This window comes from Suricata suricatta, chromosome 5 (assembly GCF_006229205.1).
Source record: "Suricata suricatta isolate VVHF042 chromosome 5, meerkat_22Aug2017_6uvM2_HiC, whole genome shotgun sequence".
In the NCBI taxonomy this organism is placed as follows: domain Eukaryota; kingdom Metazoa; phylum Chordata; class Mammalia; order Carnivora; family Herpestidae; genus Suricata; species Suricata suricatta.
In genome coordinates, this window is record NC_043704.1 from 121,964,540 (window position 1) to 121,982,506 (window position 17,967).

Sequence of the window (17,967 nt, forward strand, 5' to 3'; positions counted from 1 at the left end):
CTCTGCTTTAAATGTCTGGTAGAATTCCCCTGGGAAGCCATCTGGCCCTGGGCTCTTATTCATTGGGAGATTTTTTGATAGTGGATTTGATTTCTTCACTGGTTATTGGTCTATTCATGCTTTCTATCTCTTCCTGTTTGAATTTTGGCAGTGTATGTGCATTTAGGAATTTGTCCATTTCTTCTAAGTTCTCTAGTTTGTTGGCATGTAATTTTTCATAGTAATCTCTGTTGATTGCTTGTATTTTTAAGGGATTGGTTGTAACAGATCCATTTTCATTCATTATTTTGTCTATCTGGGTGCTCTCTCTTTTCTTTCTAAGGAGCCTGGCTAGAGGTTTATCAATTTTGCTTATTTTTGCAAAGAACCAACTCTTGGTTTCATTGATCTGCTCGACTGTTTTTTTGCATTCTATATTGTTTATTTCTGCCCTGATTTTTATTATTAGTTTTCTTCTGCTGGGTTTGGGGTGCTCTTGCTGCTCCCCTTCTAGTTCCTTTAGGTGCTCTGTTAGATTTTGAATTTGTGCTTTTTCTAGTTTGTTGAAATAGGCCTGGATTGCAATATACTTTCCTTTTGCTGTGTCCCAGAAATTTTGAATTGCTGTATTTTCGTTTTCGTTTGTTTCCATATATTTTAAAATTTCTTCTCTAATTGTCTGATTAGCCCAATCATTCTTTAGTAGGGTGGTTTTTAACCTCCACATCTTTGGAGGTTTTCCAGACTTTTTCCTGTGGTTAATTTCAAGTTTCATAGCATTGTGATCTGAAAGTGTACATGGTATAATCTCAGTTTCACCATTTGGAAAATTTAGAACTGAAAAATACAATAACTTATAATTTATAAACTCATTGAATGGACTCAATAGTGGAAATGTAATGAGAAAGGAAAGTCAGTGATTTGAAGGTTAATAAAAATTGAAAGGTTTGGTGGGCTTGGGAAAGGAACATCAAGATGGCTGACAGTCTGCCATCCCAGGACTTTCCTGCCGGACAACACCAAGACTGCAGACAGACCATCCTGCTGAAAAATACCAAGATGGCGACCAACCACCATTTTGGAACTTTCTGCCAGCTGCCGACTTCTCGCCAGCCCCTGGACACACCCCCAGAACTAATACCGTATATAAGGCCCTGCTCTTTGTCCCCCTTGTGTGACTTCCCTGGCCCATCCTGTCCGGACCAGGGAACCTCACCCGAGAGCGCTCCCAATAAAGGCCTTTTACATTTATTTCTGACTTTGGTGTTCTGTATAGACTCTGCGACTTCCCTGGCTTATTCCCTCCCAGCCATGGAACCTCGCCCAAGAGTTCTTTAATATAGGGTACTCTGATCTCTTTTCCCAGTCTCTTTTGTGATTTTCTCACTCCCGCCAATTTTAACCTTACAAAAATAATTTTCAATTTGAACAATGTAGAGAAAAATGAGGGAGAAAAAACTCCTTATAGCCTTATATATTGTGCGGCAATATCCATGTAATATCGGAAGGTTAAACGTCAGAAGGTAATCTGAGTTCCAGAAAGAAAGGAATATAGTTCAGAAAAACTTTTTAATGAAATTCCCACTGGGATTTCCAACGTTGGTAAAAGACATAAATGTAACAGATTTAAGAAACTCCATGGACTAAATATAGGAGAAAGAGAATTTCAAGGGTAGGTACAACTGCTATCACATTCATTAGTCCAAAGTTCTAACACTGCATGGCCTACTTATATGGGTCTCAGCTCTCCTGAACTATTAAAACATATATAACCAGTGGCTGAAGTGATGATCTCATGGTCCGTGGGTTCAACAGCACCACACTGGGCTCAGTGCTAACAGCTCAAAGCCTGGAGCCTGCTTCCGATTCTCCATGTCTCTCTGCCCTTACCGCATTCATGCTCTGTCTCTATCTTTCAAAAATAAATAAACATATAAAAAAAAACTTAAAATAGGGGTGCCTGGATGGCTCAGTCAGTTAAGCATCCAACTTCTAGCTCAGGTCATGATTTTGGAGTCTGAGAGCTCCAGCCCCATTTTGAGCTCTGTGCTGACAGCTCACAGCTTGGAGTCTGCTTCTGATTCTGTATCTCTCTCTCTCTGCCCCTCCACAACTCATGCTCTGTCTCTTAAAAATGAATAAATATTAAAAAAATTTTTTTTTAATTTAAGATATATATATAACCCGAGGAAAGAAAAAAATTTTTTCTCTTATTTTAGTGCTTAGAACACTAAATAAATATTTGTGCTATGACTTAATATATTTTAATGTAATGATCTCTAACATCCTTGTTTTTCTTACTGTTTTTTCTGAAAACCAAAACTTCTTTTTAATGTCTGCTATCATGAGAGGTTCTAAGTTCAGAAAACACGTTTTTGAAAATTAAAAAAAAATTTAAATGTATATAATTTTTAGTGCTCTTGTTGTTTTTACATTTTTTCTTTTTTAACATTTATTCGTTTTTGAGGGACAGCGCTTGAACAGTGTAGGGGCAGAGAGAGAGGGAGACACATAGTCCGAAGCAGGGTCCAGGCTCTGAGCTGTTAGCACAGAGCCCCATGTGGGGCTTGAACCCAGAAATCGTGAGATCATGACCTGAGCCAAAGTCGGACGCTTAATTGACTGAGCCAGGTGCCCCCTTGCTTGCTTTTAACCATGTATCATCTTGAATCATTTTAGTGAATTACTAGAGTTCTCAGGTAGAAATAATCTTAATGACTTGGTCTTAAATCATACTTTGGCTAATTATAATTAGATAATGAGTAATATTTAAACATATTTTTTCAGAATATGCAGGGTCTCTTTTTTTCTTGTTACCTTGCCTTGGCTAGAGTCTTTATTATTATTCTTTTCTAGATCTCACCCTTTGCTATTTTTGTTTATAGTTAGTACAGAACTTTTCAAGTTCATTATACTTGAGTTTTTTGACCTTAATGGTCAGTACCAGCACCCATGCCAGCATCTTTACAGTAGGTAAAATAATGTTTCACATATCTTTCTTTAATAAAACCTTTCACTGGCTAGATTTAAAATATAATATTAAGTACAATTCTATAAAAGTTATTTTATAAGAGACAAAAGTAATTCATTCTCAGTATTATACTCAACCATGTGATGGTTTATGTTTAATTGAATGGTAATATTTTAGCTTCCCAAAGAAATAAATGTACTATGTGTCTTTTAGGAAATTCTGAATGCATATTTTTTCCCAAAATTGGGTTTTGGGTAAGGTTTAGGCAGCAGATATTTTGTTGTGGCCATGTAAGGTCAGATCAAAGCATTAATACTTTGATCATCAGGTCAGTGTATAGTAGAATTAACGTAGTTTTAAAGACATGAAGTTTGTAAGCAGGGTTCATGTGTGGATATATGAAAACCTCAGTCTAAACTCCCCCCCGCCCCCATCACTCATATGGAGATTTCTGGAGGGTCAGGTGCAAATGAAATAACCTGCATTTTTATGGAGGAAAAATACTCTGTAAACCCTTTATTTCATCCCAGCATACATGCCCTCTTCAATCTGCCCCACCCACCTGACTTCATAATTTAGTAATTAAGTTGGTGAGTATTTAATTTAGTTGGTGAGTATTAGATTCTGATTTTTATTTGCTTTATAATTTGATCTTTGTCATTATTTGCTTTCCTTATCTTATAAATAATAATGGACTAGTATTTCATTCTTCTAATATTCTATAACTTCTAAATAGAATAGATCGACAGGAGGTATCCATCAGAGCATGTCATCTTTAGGTAACAGAAAACCTGGTAAAAAAAAAAAAAGGAGCTTAATTAGGGACTTTAAAATTTTTTCATAGTTTTATTGAATGTGAGGAAGGCTCATCTTACCGGAGAGTAAATGGCTATACAAGTTTTCAGCAGTTAAGTAAAGTTAAGAAGTGTGATTTCAGTGATGAAAGAATAATTTTACATTTGAGACTGGTCAGCCATGGTGCTTGTCAACCCAAAAACATGTAATATGTTGGGGAGGCAAGTGCGTAGGTTTATCCAGGGTATGGACTTCAGTTGTGTGTGACAGAGGGAGAGACCGGCATTGGCCTAGAGTTTTGGTGAAGGCAAAGGTAGACAAAACTGATGGGGAAAGAGGAGGGAGTGTTGGCCTTGAATTGGAGGCTTAAGGTAGGCAAGAGGGATTTTCCTGTGGGTGTGTTAGAGTGAGTTAGAAGGGGAAGTGATTGGAAAGGGAGATGTAGCAATTAGTGATTTGGAGATGCTAGGATGTGGCAAAGTCAGATTCTGGGCTTGAGTGGGTTTGTGGGAAGGAGAGTAAGTACTATGGAAATTTTGAGGTCAGGGAACCCGGGGGTCAGATGGATTGATTGCCTTCGGTATGTGGTCCCTGCCTCAACACCTCTTAGTGTTTTTCATCACATTTGGATTTTTCACATCTTGGACAGCAATTATTGATATGCTCTTTGTAAGAAAATTGAAAAACTTTACTCCTTTGCTTATGATTCTTAAGCCTTTGCCTGTAACCCAGATATCTTTTCATTTCCAGACTCCTATTTACACATGCATCAGTACACATTTCTTTTTTTTAATGTTTATTTATTTTTTTTGAGAGAGTGTGAGTATGGGGGGAGAGGGAAAGGGGGAGAATCCCAAGCAGGGTCTACATTGCTTGCCTGGGGATTCTCTTTCCCTCTCTCTCTGCTTCTCCCATGTGTACTTATAAGCATGCTGTCCCTCAAAATAAATAAATATTTAAAAAAAAAAGAGGGGTGCCTGGGTGGCTCAGTTGGTTAAGCATCTGACTTCGGTTCAGGTGATGATCTCGTGGTTCGTGAGTTCCAGCCCTGCATCAGGCTCTGTGCTGACAGCTCTGAGCCTAGAACCTGCTTCAAATTCTGTGTGTGTGTGTGTGTGTGTGTGTGTGTGTGTCTGTCTGTCTGTCTGTCTGTCTGTCTCTCTCTCTCTCTGCCCTTCCCCCACTCACTCTGTCTTCCTTTTTTTCAAATATAAATAAACATGATTTGCACATCCCTGATTTAAAAAAAAAAAAAAGACAATGACTGGTGCATAGTGATAGAACCTTTCCTAACCTCCTGATAAACTAAAATGACCATCCATTGTGTATTCATTAACCGATGCTCAGTTTTCCTGAGGTGTGTTAGGAAGGAAAAGAAAACTTTGATCTGAGTTTTGTGTTCTTCCTATTTCCCATACAATTTTACTAATACTAAATGCCATCTTTTGAGCATTTTATGATGGGGCCATTTCTTAGTTACTTAGGAGAAAATAATTATGGTTTTTATAGGCAATTACAGTTTTCTTTATAGAATAAAGTAATTATTATTCCTATTTTTTGTCTTGACCTTTAAAAATACTAGTATTATAAGTGTATCATAATTTAGATACTTTTATAGCATAAAGGTAAATACAAAGATTTCCTAAAAGTACTCTTGTATAAATCCTTCTTTATAATTATTATCATATATTTTACAGAGTAAAAATGAATCTCCAGGCCTTTTGTCTTATTTCAAGGAGCATAGGGGAATAGACTTTTTAAAAAATTTTTTTATTCATTTTTGAGAGATAGGGTACAAGTGGGGGTGGGGCAGAGAGAGAGGGAGACACAGAATCTGATGCAGGCTCCAGGCTCTGAGCTGTCAGCACGGAGCCCAGCATGGGGCTCGAACCCATGAGTGGTGAGATCATGACCTGAGCTGAAGTCAGATGCTTACCCAACTGACCCTTCCAGGTACCCCAGCATTTAAAGTACTGCATAGTGGACTTAGATTTAAAAGTTGCTTAAGGCTGTGACTGTTCAATCTTCACACTTTATTTATTTAAAAATATTCTTTTATGTTTGTTTAGTTTTGAGAGAGAAACAGAGTATGAGCAGGGAAGGGCAGAGAGAGAAAGAGAGGGAGATACAGAATCTGAAGCGGGCTCCAGCATAGAGCTGTCGGCATAGAGACCAATGCGGGGCTTGAACTCATGGACAGCAAGATCATGACCCAAGCCAAAGTTGGACACTTAACCCACTGAGCCACCCAAGCACCCCTTGTCTACTTTTTACTTATTTGTTTATTCTTTTGACAGTGTTTAAAAATAAATAACCTAGAATGGTTGTTTTTAAAAAAATAATATAAAAATGATTTCCATTTTCATTCAGATTTGCATTAAATTTTATGGGTTTTAGATTGATTGTGGGCATTTGGTGTTACGCCTGTATTTAGGATCTTAAATTTAGATCATCTAGCTATTTTGTTTGGTGCTTTCTAGAATAATAATTTTAAAATATTTTATCTTGTGGGTTATTTCATTTGTTTTATTTGTTTGTTTGTTTTGAGAGAGTGCAAGCAGGGGAGGGGCACAAGGGGAGAGAGAAAATCTCAAGCAGGCTCCTTGCCCAGCACAGAGCCTGACACAGGGCTTAATCTCATAACAAAGATTATGACCTGAGCCGAAGTCAAGAGTTGGACCCTTAACCGACCGAGCGACCCGATAACTTAAGTGAAGGATAAGTCATGAATGTTCTTGCTATCATAGTATTCCTAGTTTTATTTGTATTCATTTATTTGTACTGCCAAAATGTGAATATGGTTTTAGTGAGTACATATTGTATTTTGCTATTTTATTTTTCATTTAAGGTTACACAGTATAGGCTTTGTACACAGTATAGACTTGATGATGGTTTGAAAATAAGAAACAAAGGGGCACCTGGATGGCTCAGTTGGTTAAACGTCTGACTCTTGATTTCCGCTCAGGTCATGATCCCAGGGTCATGATCCCAGGGTCGTGGGATCTAGCACCATGTCAGGCTCCACACTGAGCCTGCGTAAGATTGGAATCTGCTTAAGATTTTGTCTCTCCCTTTGCCCCTCACGCTCACTCTCTCTCTCTGTCTCTCAAATAAAAATTAAAAAAAGTAGGAAGAGACTTTGGAGACATTCCATCCATCACTTCCTTTCCAATTTTACAGAAGAGTAAGACAAGACCCCCAAGTAAATGAGGTCAGTAGAAGTGAACAGATGATAGTAGTAGTTTTTATATTTATGGTCTTGGTTTCTGTAGACCTATTTATACCATTGAGACCTCTTGCATTAAGTGAAAAATAGGTTAAAATAACAGTTTAGTGAATTATATACTGATTAATTATAGCCTGATGGTTCTGTGGACAATTTTTTCCTAGAGTTGGTATGCTCCTTCTCCCAATATATGATTATTCTTAAAAATTGAGTTGTTTCACTGATACAGTATTCATAACTCTGTGTTTGTTTTTGTCTCCTTCATTATAGGTTCATGTCAGGGCTGGCCTTTTTCATGGTACTGAACTCCTGTGTAAAACCGTCGTAAGCTCAGAGATTTCAGGGAAAAATGATCACATTTGGAATGAACCACTGGAATTTGATATAAATACTTGTGACTTGCCACGAATGGCTCGATTATGTTTTGCTATTTATGCAGTTTTAGATAAAGTAAAAACGAAAAAATCTACTAAAACTATTAATCCCTCTAAATATCAGACCATCCGGAAATCTGGGAAAGTGGTAATTATACACTACTGAAAATTTTTTATAATGGAATAATTTTAAGACTCTGAAATAATTGAGTAGTTTAAGTGAAATTTTATTATTGGTCCATAAGAAATTTTTTTAAAAAGACAGTAAATATCCATTTTTATGTTCTATTTATTTATTTTCTTTTCTGGCAGATTATAGCAAATGTCCTACTGTAAGTGTCCTCTTATAAATATAATACTTTTAAGAAGATATAGGTGAAGGGTGTCTGGGTGGCTCAGTCACTTAAGCATCTACCTTTGGCTCAGGTCACGATCTCATGGTTTGTGAGTTCAAGCCCCAGGTCGGGCTCTGTGCTGACAGCATAGAGCTTGCTTTGGATTCTCTGACTCCTTTTCTCTGCCCCTGCCCCACTCATCCCCCCTGCCCCCACTTCAAAATAAATAAACTAGTGAAAAAGTTATAGATAAAAATGAATGAAAAGATTTAAAAAATTGTATGTCTACAGTCCCTTAACTAAAATTCTAGGTGCCACATATGTTTGAACACTCAGAATTTTTTTGAATTTTTTGAATTTTAGAAAGAACATACTTCACTCAACACACCCTGTGGGATCTGGGGCACAAGTCTGTAATCAAGCACATCAGTATCTAACTGGAATATATGAATATTCATACTGAATGAGACAAATGAGTATCAGTTAAGTTCATGACAATGTTATACTGTTGAATGAGTTATTTATTTTTTTTAAAGGTTTATTTATTTTTGAGAGGAAGGAAGAAAGCAAGTGAGCAAGAGTATGAGCAGGGAGGGGCAGAGAGACAGGGGGACAGAGGACCCAAAGCAGGTTCCACATTGACATCCGTAAACCTGATGTGGGGCGGGAAGTCACGAATCTCAAGATAATGCTCTGAGCTGAAGTCGGGTGGATGCTAACTGACTGAGCCGCCCCGCTCTGTCAAATGAGTTATGGACAAACCTTTAGTTTTCAGAGTTTCTTAGATTTTGAGGGGGAAAAGGGATGGTATACCTGTTCTGATATTCTTATCTCCCATGTCCTATTTTTAGTCAGGTCTTTTTCATTTTCCTCTAAGTTTTGAAAAGTGTTTTTGGAGGCATGGGGACATGAATTATGTATGTTTTTTACAAAACTGGTTACTATATTTATGTACATACATGAATTTGTATCTGATTTTTACTGTGAGAATGTAAGGCTTTTCATCTGGCTCTTATCATATAGGTGTCTTTTTTTTTAATTTTTTAATGTTTTATTTATTTTTGGTACAGAGAGAGACAGAGCATGAGAGGGGGAGGGTCAGAGAGAGAAGGAGACATAGAACCAGAAGCAGGCTCCAGGCTCTGAGCTGTCAGCACAGAGCCTGATGTAGGGCTCGAACCCGTGAATGTGAGATCTGACCTGAGCCAAAGTCGGAGGCTCAACTGACTGAGCCACCCAGGCGCCCCTATCATATAGTTAAAAAAATAAATTTTAGGATGTAAAAGTCACAGAAGAGTTATTTTCTCAGTGTTTTTTCTTCCACTGAAACAGAATTTTACCCAAAGCATTGGACTGTTTATAAGGATTTTTGATACATACTGGGACCAAGTTAATTGGTCTAAATGTCTGTGTAAGTCTGTGAGCTTGGTGCTTTCTTTTTAGACATATAAATAAATTCTAAAATACCAAGAAATGTTGCCTTTTCCTACATTAGGATTTACTTAGTCTTAAAGCTCTTAAAACATACAGCTTGACTTTATATCACGTATAGTTTCATGAATCATTAAAAATTCCTTATCACTTGCAATGTTTATATATTAAATACTGTTTTTTGGAAATGTTATTTTATCATGAGACATCAGTTGGCTTTCATATTTTTCTTGAACCACTGTAAAGATCTTGAACATTTTTCCATGTATATCTTGTTTTATTTTGGATGATTTTTTGGAAATCATCTGGAACTCTCGAAATTTCTAGAACTAAATTTTTGAAACAAAGGGCATGTACATATTTACATGCTAAGTTCATTTTCAGCATATTTATACAATGGTATCTTTTTCAACAGCATTATCCTGTAGCATGGGTAAATACAATGGTTTTTGACTTTAAAGGACAGTTGAGATCTGGAGACATAATATTGCACAGCTGGTCTTCATTTCCTGGTAAGACTTATATGCTAATCCTTAACGAGTAACTTTTGGCATGTGGACTAGTTAATGTTTCTTTATGACTCACTGTTCTTTTAGTTTAGTGAAGAAACCATCATTTCGTATCCTTATTATTTATTCTAAAACAGATTCCCACAGAATGTTTTAATATGTTTAAAAAGTGATTTATATCTGAATATATTTGTTATCTTAATATGTTCTTGTTTTTAACATTTTATTTTTACAGGTTTTAGAGAAATTCTCCTATGAAACAGTGTTTTACAATAACCTTTGTTGCTCCTAGTACTAAATTACCTGCATTAAGAAAAGGCACATTCACTAATGTGGGAGGAATAGTAAAAATACAATAAGTGTTTAGTTGGCTTAAACCTGAAATTTGAGCTATAATTTGTCTATATTTCTTAAATATTATTCAGAGTGCCCCAATTAGGTAGATAGTTTTATCTCCATTTTACAGATGAGAAAAGTGAACCTCAGAGATGATAAGTTAGTCAGGTTCAAAACCTGAATTGGGTCAAAACCAGGGTTTGTACGAAAGATTTCTTCACTCCATTATTCCATATTGGTTTTTTTGAATGTTGGAAATTTTTAGTGTAAGCTTTGCATTAAAATAGTGGTTTTCTTCTTTTCCCTCTGCCTTCTTAGTTCATTAATATAGTTAGTAAAATTATGAACTTATTTGTGTCTTAAAGTTATTTTATGGGTGACATATGTTTGAAAATATTCATTTATTAGTAGTTGACATCTGAGAAATTTTTTTTTGGATAATCAGTTCCTCACAGACATATTTAAAACTCAAAAAAAAATAAAACTCCTCACATTCTAATATTTTATGTATTCAATTTCTCCTCTTTCCTGCATATACTTGCCATAGTTTTTACTAATCATGTTATTCCCCAAATATAGAAGGGTAGTGTGCATTTACACATTTCTTAAGGAGAAACTATGAGTTTCATAACAGTAAAAATTATGCATTTCAGCACTTAGACTTTTTTCAAAATCTTAATTTAGATTCACACATGTTCTCCAGAATCACCAAGCAACTTGATTTGTAATTTTAGCAGAATTAATGATTTGGGGCAGTATTAACTTGGCATACCATGACCCTGACTTCATCTCTAACAAAATATATGAAAAATAATAAATGAACACATTTGCTCTGCATGTATTAGCTCTAGAATTGTCACTTTATCCCAGTAGGAGTGAGGCTGAGATACAAATAATATATTTTTTAAAAATAATCTATTATCCAGAGTCCCTAGGTTATCATTAAAGGGTATATAATCACATTATTGGTTGCTTTTATATCTTTCCAGATTTCTTCATGTATACACTAGGAAATACAAATGTAGATTTCTATTTTTTTCCCATTTTTATACAAAATAGCATATTCTTTGCCGTGTTCTGCTCTTTGACCTTTCAACCCCATGTATCTACATAGAGTGCTGCTGATGCTTTTTAAAGTAGACTTATCTTTTGATAATTTAAGCACGTTACAATGAATAACCTTGCTTATATAAGTGCAGATATATGTCTAAGATAATTCCTAGAGGTGTGCTTATTGAGTTAAAGAAGAAATACATTTGTTATTATACACCTCAAACTGATAAAAAGTGCTAAAAGTTAATACAAGGAAGAACATACTAGTTTGCAGAGGGGAGACTTGAGGATGTACTGCTATTCTCTTCTTTTATCTTGAGATAAACTGTTAATGTCTTTTTAACAGTTTATTTGTGAAATGAAAGTTATATGAACTCCAGGGTTTTATGAGAACATTGAATCTAAGATTCCTATGCACAGCTCTATGAATGGGCCATTTTAGAGTGTGGGAGCAGTGCCTTAAAGAAAGCAGCGGTTTATAACAGTCCACTTGCATGGAGTATTGCGGAAGCTACTGGAGGGGTGTTTAACTGTGTCAGCACTTATGGAATGATCTAGAAACATAAATAGCGTTAGGTTTTTCCAAAAGAATGTCATTGATGACTCTCAGAAATAACAGTTGTGTACCGTGGTGACCACAGAAAATAAGAAATCCCGGTATGTGATGAAGTTATGAAAACTTTGTGGGCTACCTTATTTTGATGGGAAGCAATTCCAATTGAGTTTTTCCCAAGATTGAGAATACTTTCCAAATTTGAAGAAAGATGTGAGGTAGGCATTAATTGTTATTAACTTTCTCATTTTAGAGATTCTTTGTAAACTCTCATTGAACTTTTGTGTTAAGTATTAACAGAAAATTAGAGGCTTAGTGATATAATTGTCTGCCATATATCTTAGGTAACATACTTTAAAAATAATTTTCATGGTTGAAATCTATTAGGGAATTTAGTTTCAACAACATTTTTTAAGATTCAAAATTATTTGCATATTTTAGATGAACTTGAAGAAATGTTGAATCCAATGGGAACTGTTCAAACAAATCCATATGCTGAAAATGCCACAGCCTTGCATATCAAATTCCCAGAGAATAAAAAACAGCCTTATTATTATCCTCCTTTTGATAAGGTAAGCTAATTATTTAAAAGTCCATTCTGTGAAAATCATCGAATTATTAGTTCTTGGCTCTACATGTTTATAATTAAACTTTACAAGAATTTTTTCTTTCAAAACGTCACATACGTTGATAGCTTGATTCAGTGGAAAGACCACAGAGCACGGGGCCAGCTAAGTCTTATTTAGTCTTGGCTTTATCACTGACCAGGTGAAACATAGTATCTCTGGAGGTCAGATTTCTCATTTATAAGATGAGGAAATCATCATGGGTCTCTGAGGTTCTTTTCAATTTAAAATGGCTATAAATGCATTCATATGTAAGTCTGAGCATGTGAAATATACTGAAAGTTTGCCCAGCATGTTCAGGGATTAAACACATAGTCACTGCTGTTGTTAGAATTGGTATTCAAAGAACAGATAATTTATATTGAATATTACAATTAGTGAGGCTTCCCGAGTTACTGCTATTTATGCAGCATCTATAGCAGGGACTTCCATTTCTAGACACATTTCCTTAGTATACGAACTACTTATCTTGGGGATCTGAAGGGGATCTGGTGGATTTGAAAGTGTGGCTTTGCTAATTTGCATTCCAAGAGCTAAGCTGTCCTATGTTTTATCTTCAGGCTTGACATCCTTGTTTCAGCTATGGTTGATGCTGATTTTTATGAGAAAATCTTGGAGCAAATTCTCAAATAATGACTAGGTTGTTTTATTTCCTTAATGTATGTGAGAATAAACTTCCTTTAAAAGTGGATATTATATTGGGTGCCTCGCCTCCTCAGTTAAGCATTCAACTCTTGATTTCGGCTCAGGTCATGATTTCATGGTTCATGAGATTGAGCTCTGCATCCGTCGCTATACTGACAATGAAGAGCCTACTTGGGATCCTCTCTGTCTCTCCCTCTCTCTGCCCCTCCCCTGCTTGTCCTCTCTCTCTCTCTGTTTTTCAAAAGAGATAAAAATTTAAGATAATGAATGAATAAATTTAAAAAATTGATATTACACTAAATAATATTCAAATTAATTGTATTTTAAAATCTTTTCTGTTGTTGTTTTGTTTTTATTTATTTTTGAGAGAGAGAGACACATGCAGCATGAGCAGAGGAGGGTCAGAGAGAGAGGGAGACAGAGAATCTGAAGATAGGCTCCAGGCTCTGAGCTAGTTGTCAGCACAGAGCCCGACACTAGGCTTGAACCCACAAACCGTGAGATCATGACCTGAGCCGAAGTTGGACACTTAACCAATTGAGCCACCCAGGCACCCCTAGATTTTTAAAGTAGCATGTAAATTAAATTTGTTACCTAATGTTTCTTCTTTACTCTCATTTTAATTGAATTTTATCCACATAATTTTATCCACTTTTTATCCACATAAGAAGTAACTTTTCAGTTACTTTTCAGTGCCTAGGTAGCTCAGTCAGCTAGGCATCTGACTCTCGGTTTTGGCTCAGGTCACGATCTCATGGCCCATTCAAGCCCCACATCTATCAGTGTGGAGCCTGTTTGGGATTCTTTCTCACTCCATCTCTCTCTATCCCTCCCCAGCTCACACTGTCTCTGTCTCTCTCAAAATAAATAAATAAATAAACTTTAAAAAAATTTTTTAAAACCTTTTTATTTCAAATTCTTCTAAAGTATTTTTCTGATTAGTAAAATGTAATGGTTAGTACACCAGAAATTTCAAATATGTCAAGAACCATATACCTTATTGTACATTGAGTAGAAAAAGGTACATTTTGACTCCTGTTTATGATCATGCCCTGGCTTTATTCCTTAGAATAGTAATTTAAGCAGGAGTCATAGCTACTTGTGATGTATTTTATAGTCCAAGCTGCAACTATTTTTGTGTTATTATAGTGTATGTTTAACAATTATAGTTTCTTTTGGATGAAATGGTGGCGGGGAGGGAAGGCAGAGTAATAGAGAATCCTAAGCAGGGTCTGAGCTCTCATCACTGAGCTGGACGCAGGGCTCACTCAAACAAATGATGAGATCATGACCTGAGCTGAAATTAAGAGCTGGACACTCAACCGACTGAGCCACCTAGGGAACCTCAAAATGTGGTGCATTTTGAAGCATTTTTACAAATAGAGCATCCTTTGCAAATTTAAGTAGTTTTCATCTATTTCAAGAGAAGTCCAATTTTTTAAAAAGTTTTATTTCAGCATTGCTTACATCACTATACTTTTTGCTTTTGTAATTTCTTAGTCTGTCTTTGAAGATGAATTTGGGATAGAAGGTTTTTTCTTTAAATATGTATACATATGTTTATAATGACTGGTTTTTAAAAATTACAGTTTGTGTGATCTTTTAAAATATCAAATAACACAGAAAAAGTGAAAGTTCCCTATGTTGTTTTTATTTAATGGTTTTTGTTGTGATCACTAGTGTACTTTTTGCTTTTCAAGTCAATTTTATGGTTATTGTTTAATGACTATAATCTCATTTTGTTATAACAACCATATGAAGTAGGGTAGGAGTTATCACTACACTTTACGTTAGAGGATACAGTTTTATTCCTTTAGGATAATATAACTCGTTAACCACTAATTTTCCCATCTTTTTAAGAGTCAGCGTCCCTTTAAGGGGTGCCTGGGTGGCTCAGTTGGTTAAGCATCCAACTCTTGATTTTAGCTCAGGTCATGATCTCAAATTTCATGGGTTCAGGCCCCTCATCAGGCTCTGTGCTGACAGAGTGGAGCCTGCTTGGGATTTTCCCTCCCTTTCTCTGCCCCTACCTCATTCTTTCCCTATCAAAATAAATAAACTTCAAAAAAGAAGAAGAATCAGCGCCCCTTTAGAACTTAATGAATTCAAAAGATGTTTTTTGGCTGTCTCTTGATATTCTACTTTTGTTATGTTAATTCAGAAAAGCATTGACTAAAGCTTATTATTTATTTAGTAGCTTTTATATACCTTTGCATTTTCATAAGCAGAACATATTTACCTGTTTTTAAAATTCTTTCACCTACAGGGGCACCTGAGTGGCTGAGTCAGTTAAGCCTCCGACTTTGGCTCAGGTCATGATCTCACGGTTCGTGAGTTCGAGCCCCATGTCAGGCTCTGTGCCCACAGCTTAGAGCCTGGAGCCTGTGTATCCCTCTTTCTCTGCCCCTCTCCCATTCATGCTCTGTCTCTCGAAAATAAATAAAAAGTGGTAAAAATAAAAAAATAAATAAAATTCTCTAAAATATATATGCAAGCCATTCCTTATTTTATCCAGAGAAGACAATGCCGATGCACCCTAGGAGTCACAGTCCTTTATAATAATACCATTGACTCCCAGTTGCCGAGAGTTTAAACACTGAGTGTGGGAGAGAGAGAGGTGCCTGGTTAGCTCAGTCAGTTGAATGTACAACTTAGGCTCAAGTCATGATCTCATGAGTCATAAGTTCCAGCCCTATATCAGGCTCTCTACTGTCACTGTGGAGACTGCTTCTGATCCTCTATCCTCCTCTCTCTCTGCCCCTCCACACTCGTACTCTCTCTCAATAATAAATAAAAATATTTTTTAAAAAGATTAAAAAAAGTTTAAAGATTGGGAATCACTGCATAATACCATTTTGCATTTAAAATTCATGTTTACATTTATAAAGCAGAGAAATGCCGGACCATATGTTGTTTCTTGTAATCTAAGTACAATTATAATCATTTACAATTAAAATTTTACAAATGCAAGAGCCAAAATTTAATTTTTAAAGTTTTTTTTAACAGATAATCGAGAAGGCAGCTGAGATTGCAAGCAGTGACAGTGCTAATGTATCAGTAAGTATCACATGACCCTTTCTCGTTATTAGTTACTTTCATCATCGATGAACATACTCTTAGGCAAGAATAGCCTGAGAGTGTATGTATGTATATATTAATGCTTTTTGTTGAATTGCAGCTATTTGTAGGTGGTCTGGGTTCAGTGGTAAACCCTTTTCTCATATAAGCACAGGTTCAGCAGCTAGTCGTTTATTTTTAATTTTTATTTTTCTTCTGTTTATTAATGTTTTTATTAAACTGATTAATTTATACAATAACATAATCAACATTTCAAATTCATGATTCTCTTTTAGTCTAATCTGTGTGATCAATTACCATATGTTAAAAGAGTTACAGTGAAAGTGATACATGGTTTTATATTTTTATTTTTATTTTTATTTTCATTCATTTTGTAAATTTATTTATTTTTGCCTTTATAGTTTATTGTCAAGTTGGTTTCCATGTAACACTCAGTGCTCATCCCCACCAGTGCCCTCCTCCATGCCCATCACCCCCCTTCCCCTCTTCCCCTACCCCATCAACCCTCAGTTTGTTCTCAGTATTCAAGAGTCTCTCATGTTTGCCTCCCTCCCTCTCCCCAACTATTTTTCCCCCTTCCCCTCCCCCATGGTCCTCTGCTAAGTTTCTCCTGTTACACTTACGAGTGAAAATATATGGTATCTGTCCTTCTCTGCCTGACTTATTTCACTTAGCATGACACCCTTGAGTTCCATCCACGTTGCCACGAATGGCCAGATGTTATTCTTTCTCATTGCCATGTAGTATTCCATTGTGTATATAAACCACATCTTCTTTATCCATTCATCAGTTGATGGACATTTAGGTTTTTTCCATGATTTGGCTATTATTGAAAGTGCTGCTATGAACATTGGGGTACATGTGCCCCTATGCATCAGCACTTCTTTATCCCTTGGGTAAATCCCTAGCAGTGCTATTGCTGGGTCATAGGGGAGTTCTATTGTTAATATTTTGAGGAACTGCCACACTGTTTTCCAGAGCACTGCACCAGTTTACATTCCCACCAATAGTATAGGAGGGTGCCGGTTTCTCCACATCCTCGCCAGCATCCGTAGTCTTTTGATTTGTTCATTTTAGCCACTCTGACTGGCATGAGTTGGTATCTCAGTGTGGTTTTGATTTGTATTTCCTTCATGACATTGAGCATCATTTAGGTGTCTGTTGGCCATCTGGATGTCCTCTTTGGAGAAGGGTCTATTCATGTCTTCTGGCCATTTCTTCACTGGATTATTTGTTTTTCAGGTGTAGAGTTTGGTGAGTTCCTTACAGATTATGGAAACTAGCCCTTTATCTGATATGTCATTTGCAACTATCTTTTCCCATTCCGTCAGTTGCCTGTTGGTTTTCTTGATTGTTTCCTTTGCAGTGCAGAAGCTTTTTATCTTGATGAGGTCCCAAGAGTTCATTTTTGCTTTCATTTCCCTTGCCTTTGGGGATGTGTCGAGTAGGAAATTGCTGTGGTCCAGGAGGCTGTTTCCTGCTTTCTCCTCGAGGGTTTTGATGGTTTCCTGTCTCACATTCAGGTCCTTCATCCATTTTGAGTTTATTTTTGTGTATGGTGTAAGAGAGTGGTCTGATTTCGTTCTTTTGCATGTTGCTGTTCAGTTCTTTTACAGACTTTGTTTTTAAATTTTTTTTAACAGACTTTTAAAAAAATTGTTTTTTAAATGTTTTATTTATTTTTGATACAGAGAGAGACAGAGCATGAGAGGGGGAGGGGCAGAGAGAGAAGGAGACACAGAACTGGAAGCAGGCTCCATGCTCTGAGCTAGCTGTCAGCACAGAGCCTGACACGGGGTTTGAACCCACAAACGTGAGATCTGACCTGAGCTGAAGTCGGAGGCTTAACCGACTGAGCCACCCAGGCGCCCCTGTTGCTGTCCAGTTCTAGCAGCACCACCTGTTAAAGAGGCTGTCTTTTTTCCATTGGATACTTTTTCCTGGTTTGTCAAAAATTAATTGGCCGTACATTTTTGGGTCCACCTCTGGGTTATCTGTCTATTCCATTGGTCTCTGTGTCTGTTTTTGTGCCAATACCATACTGTCTTGATGATGA

At 36.4% G+C, this 17,967-nt stretch overlaps 1 protein-coding gene across 4 annotated transcripts in view; it reads left to right on the forward strand.

Moving 5' to 3' along the window:
- The window catches only part of PIK3CB (phosphatidylinositol-4,5-bisphosphate 3-kinase catalytic subunit beta), a 168,817-nt gene that overhangs the window by 91,545 nt on the left and 59,305 nt on the right, over positions 1-17,967 (forward strand). For all 4 annotated transcript variants that reach the window (XM_029940169.1, XM_029940170.1, XM_029940171.1 and 1 more), the window contains 4 exons: positions 7,242-7,493; positions 9,527-9,623; positions 12,004-12,134; positions 15,840-15,890. In XM_029940169.1, coding sequence (XP_029796029.1) covers positions 7,242-7,493; positions 9,527-9,623; positions 12,004-12,134; positions 15,840-15,890 — 531 coding nt within the window. The remainder of the gene's footprint in view (positions 1-7,241; positions 7,494-9,526; positions 9,624-12,003; positions 12,135-15,839; positions 15,891-17,967) is intronic.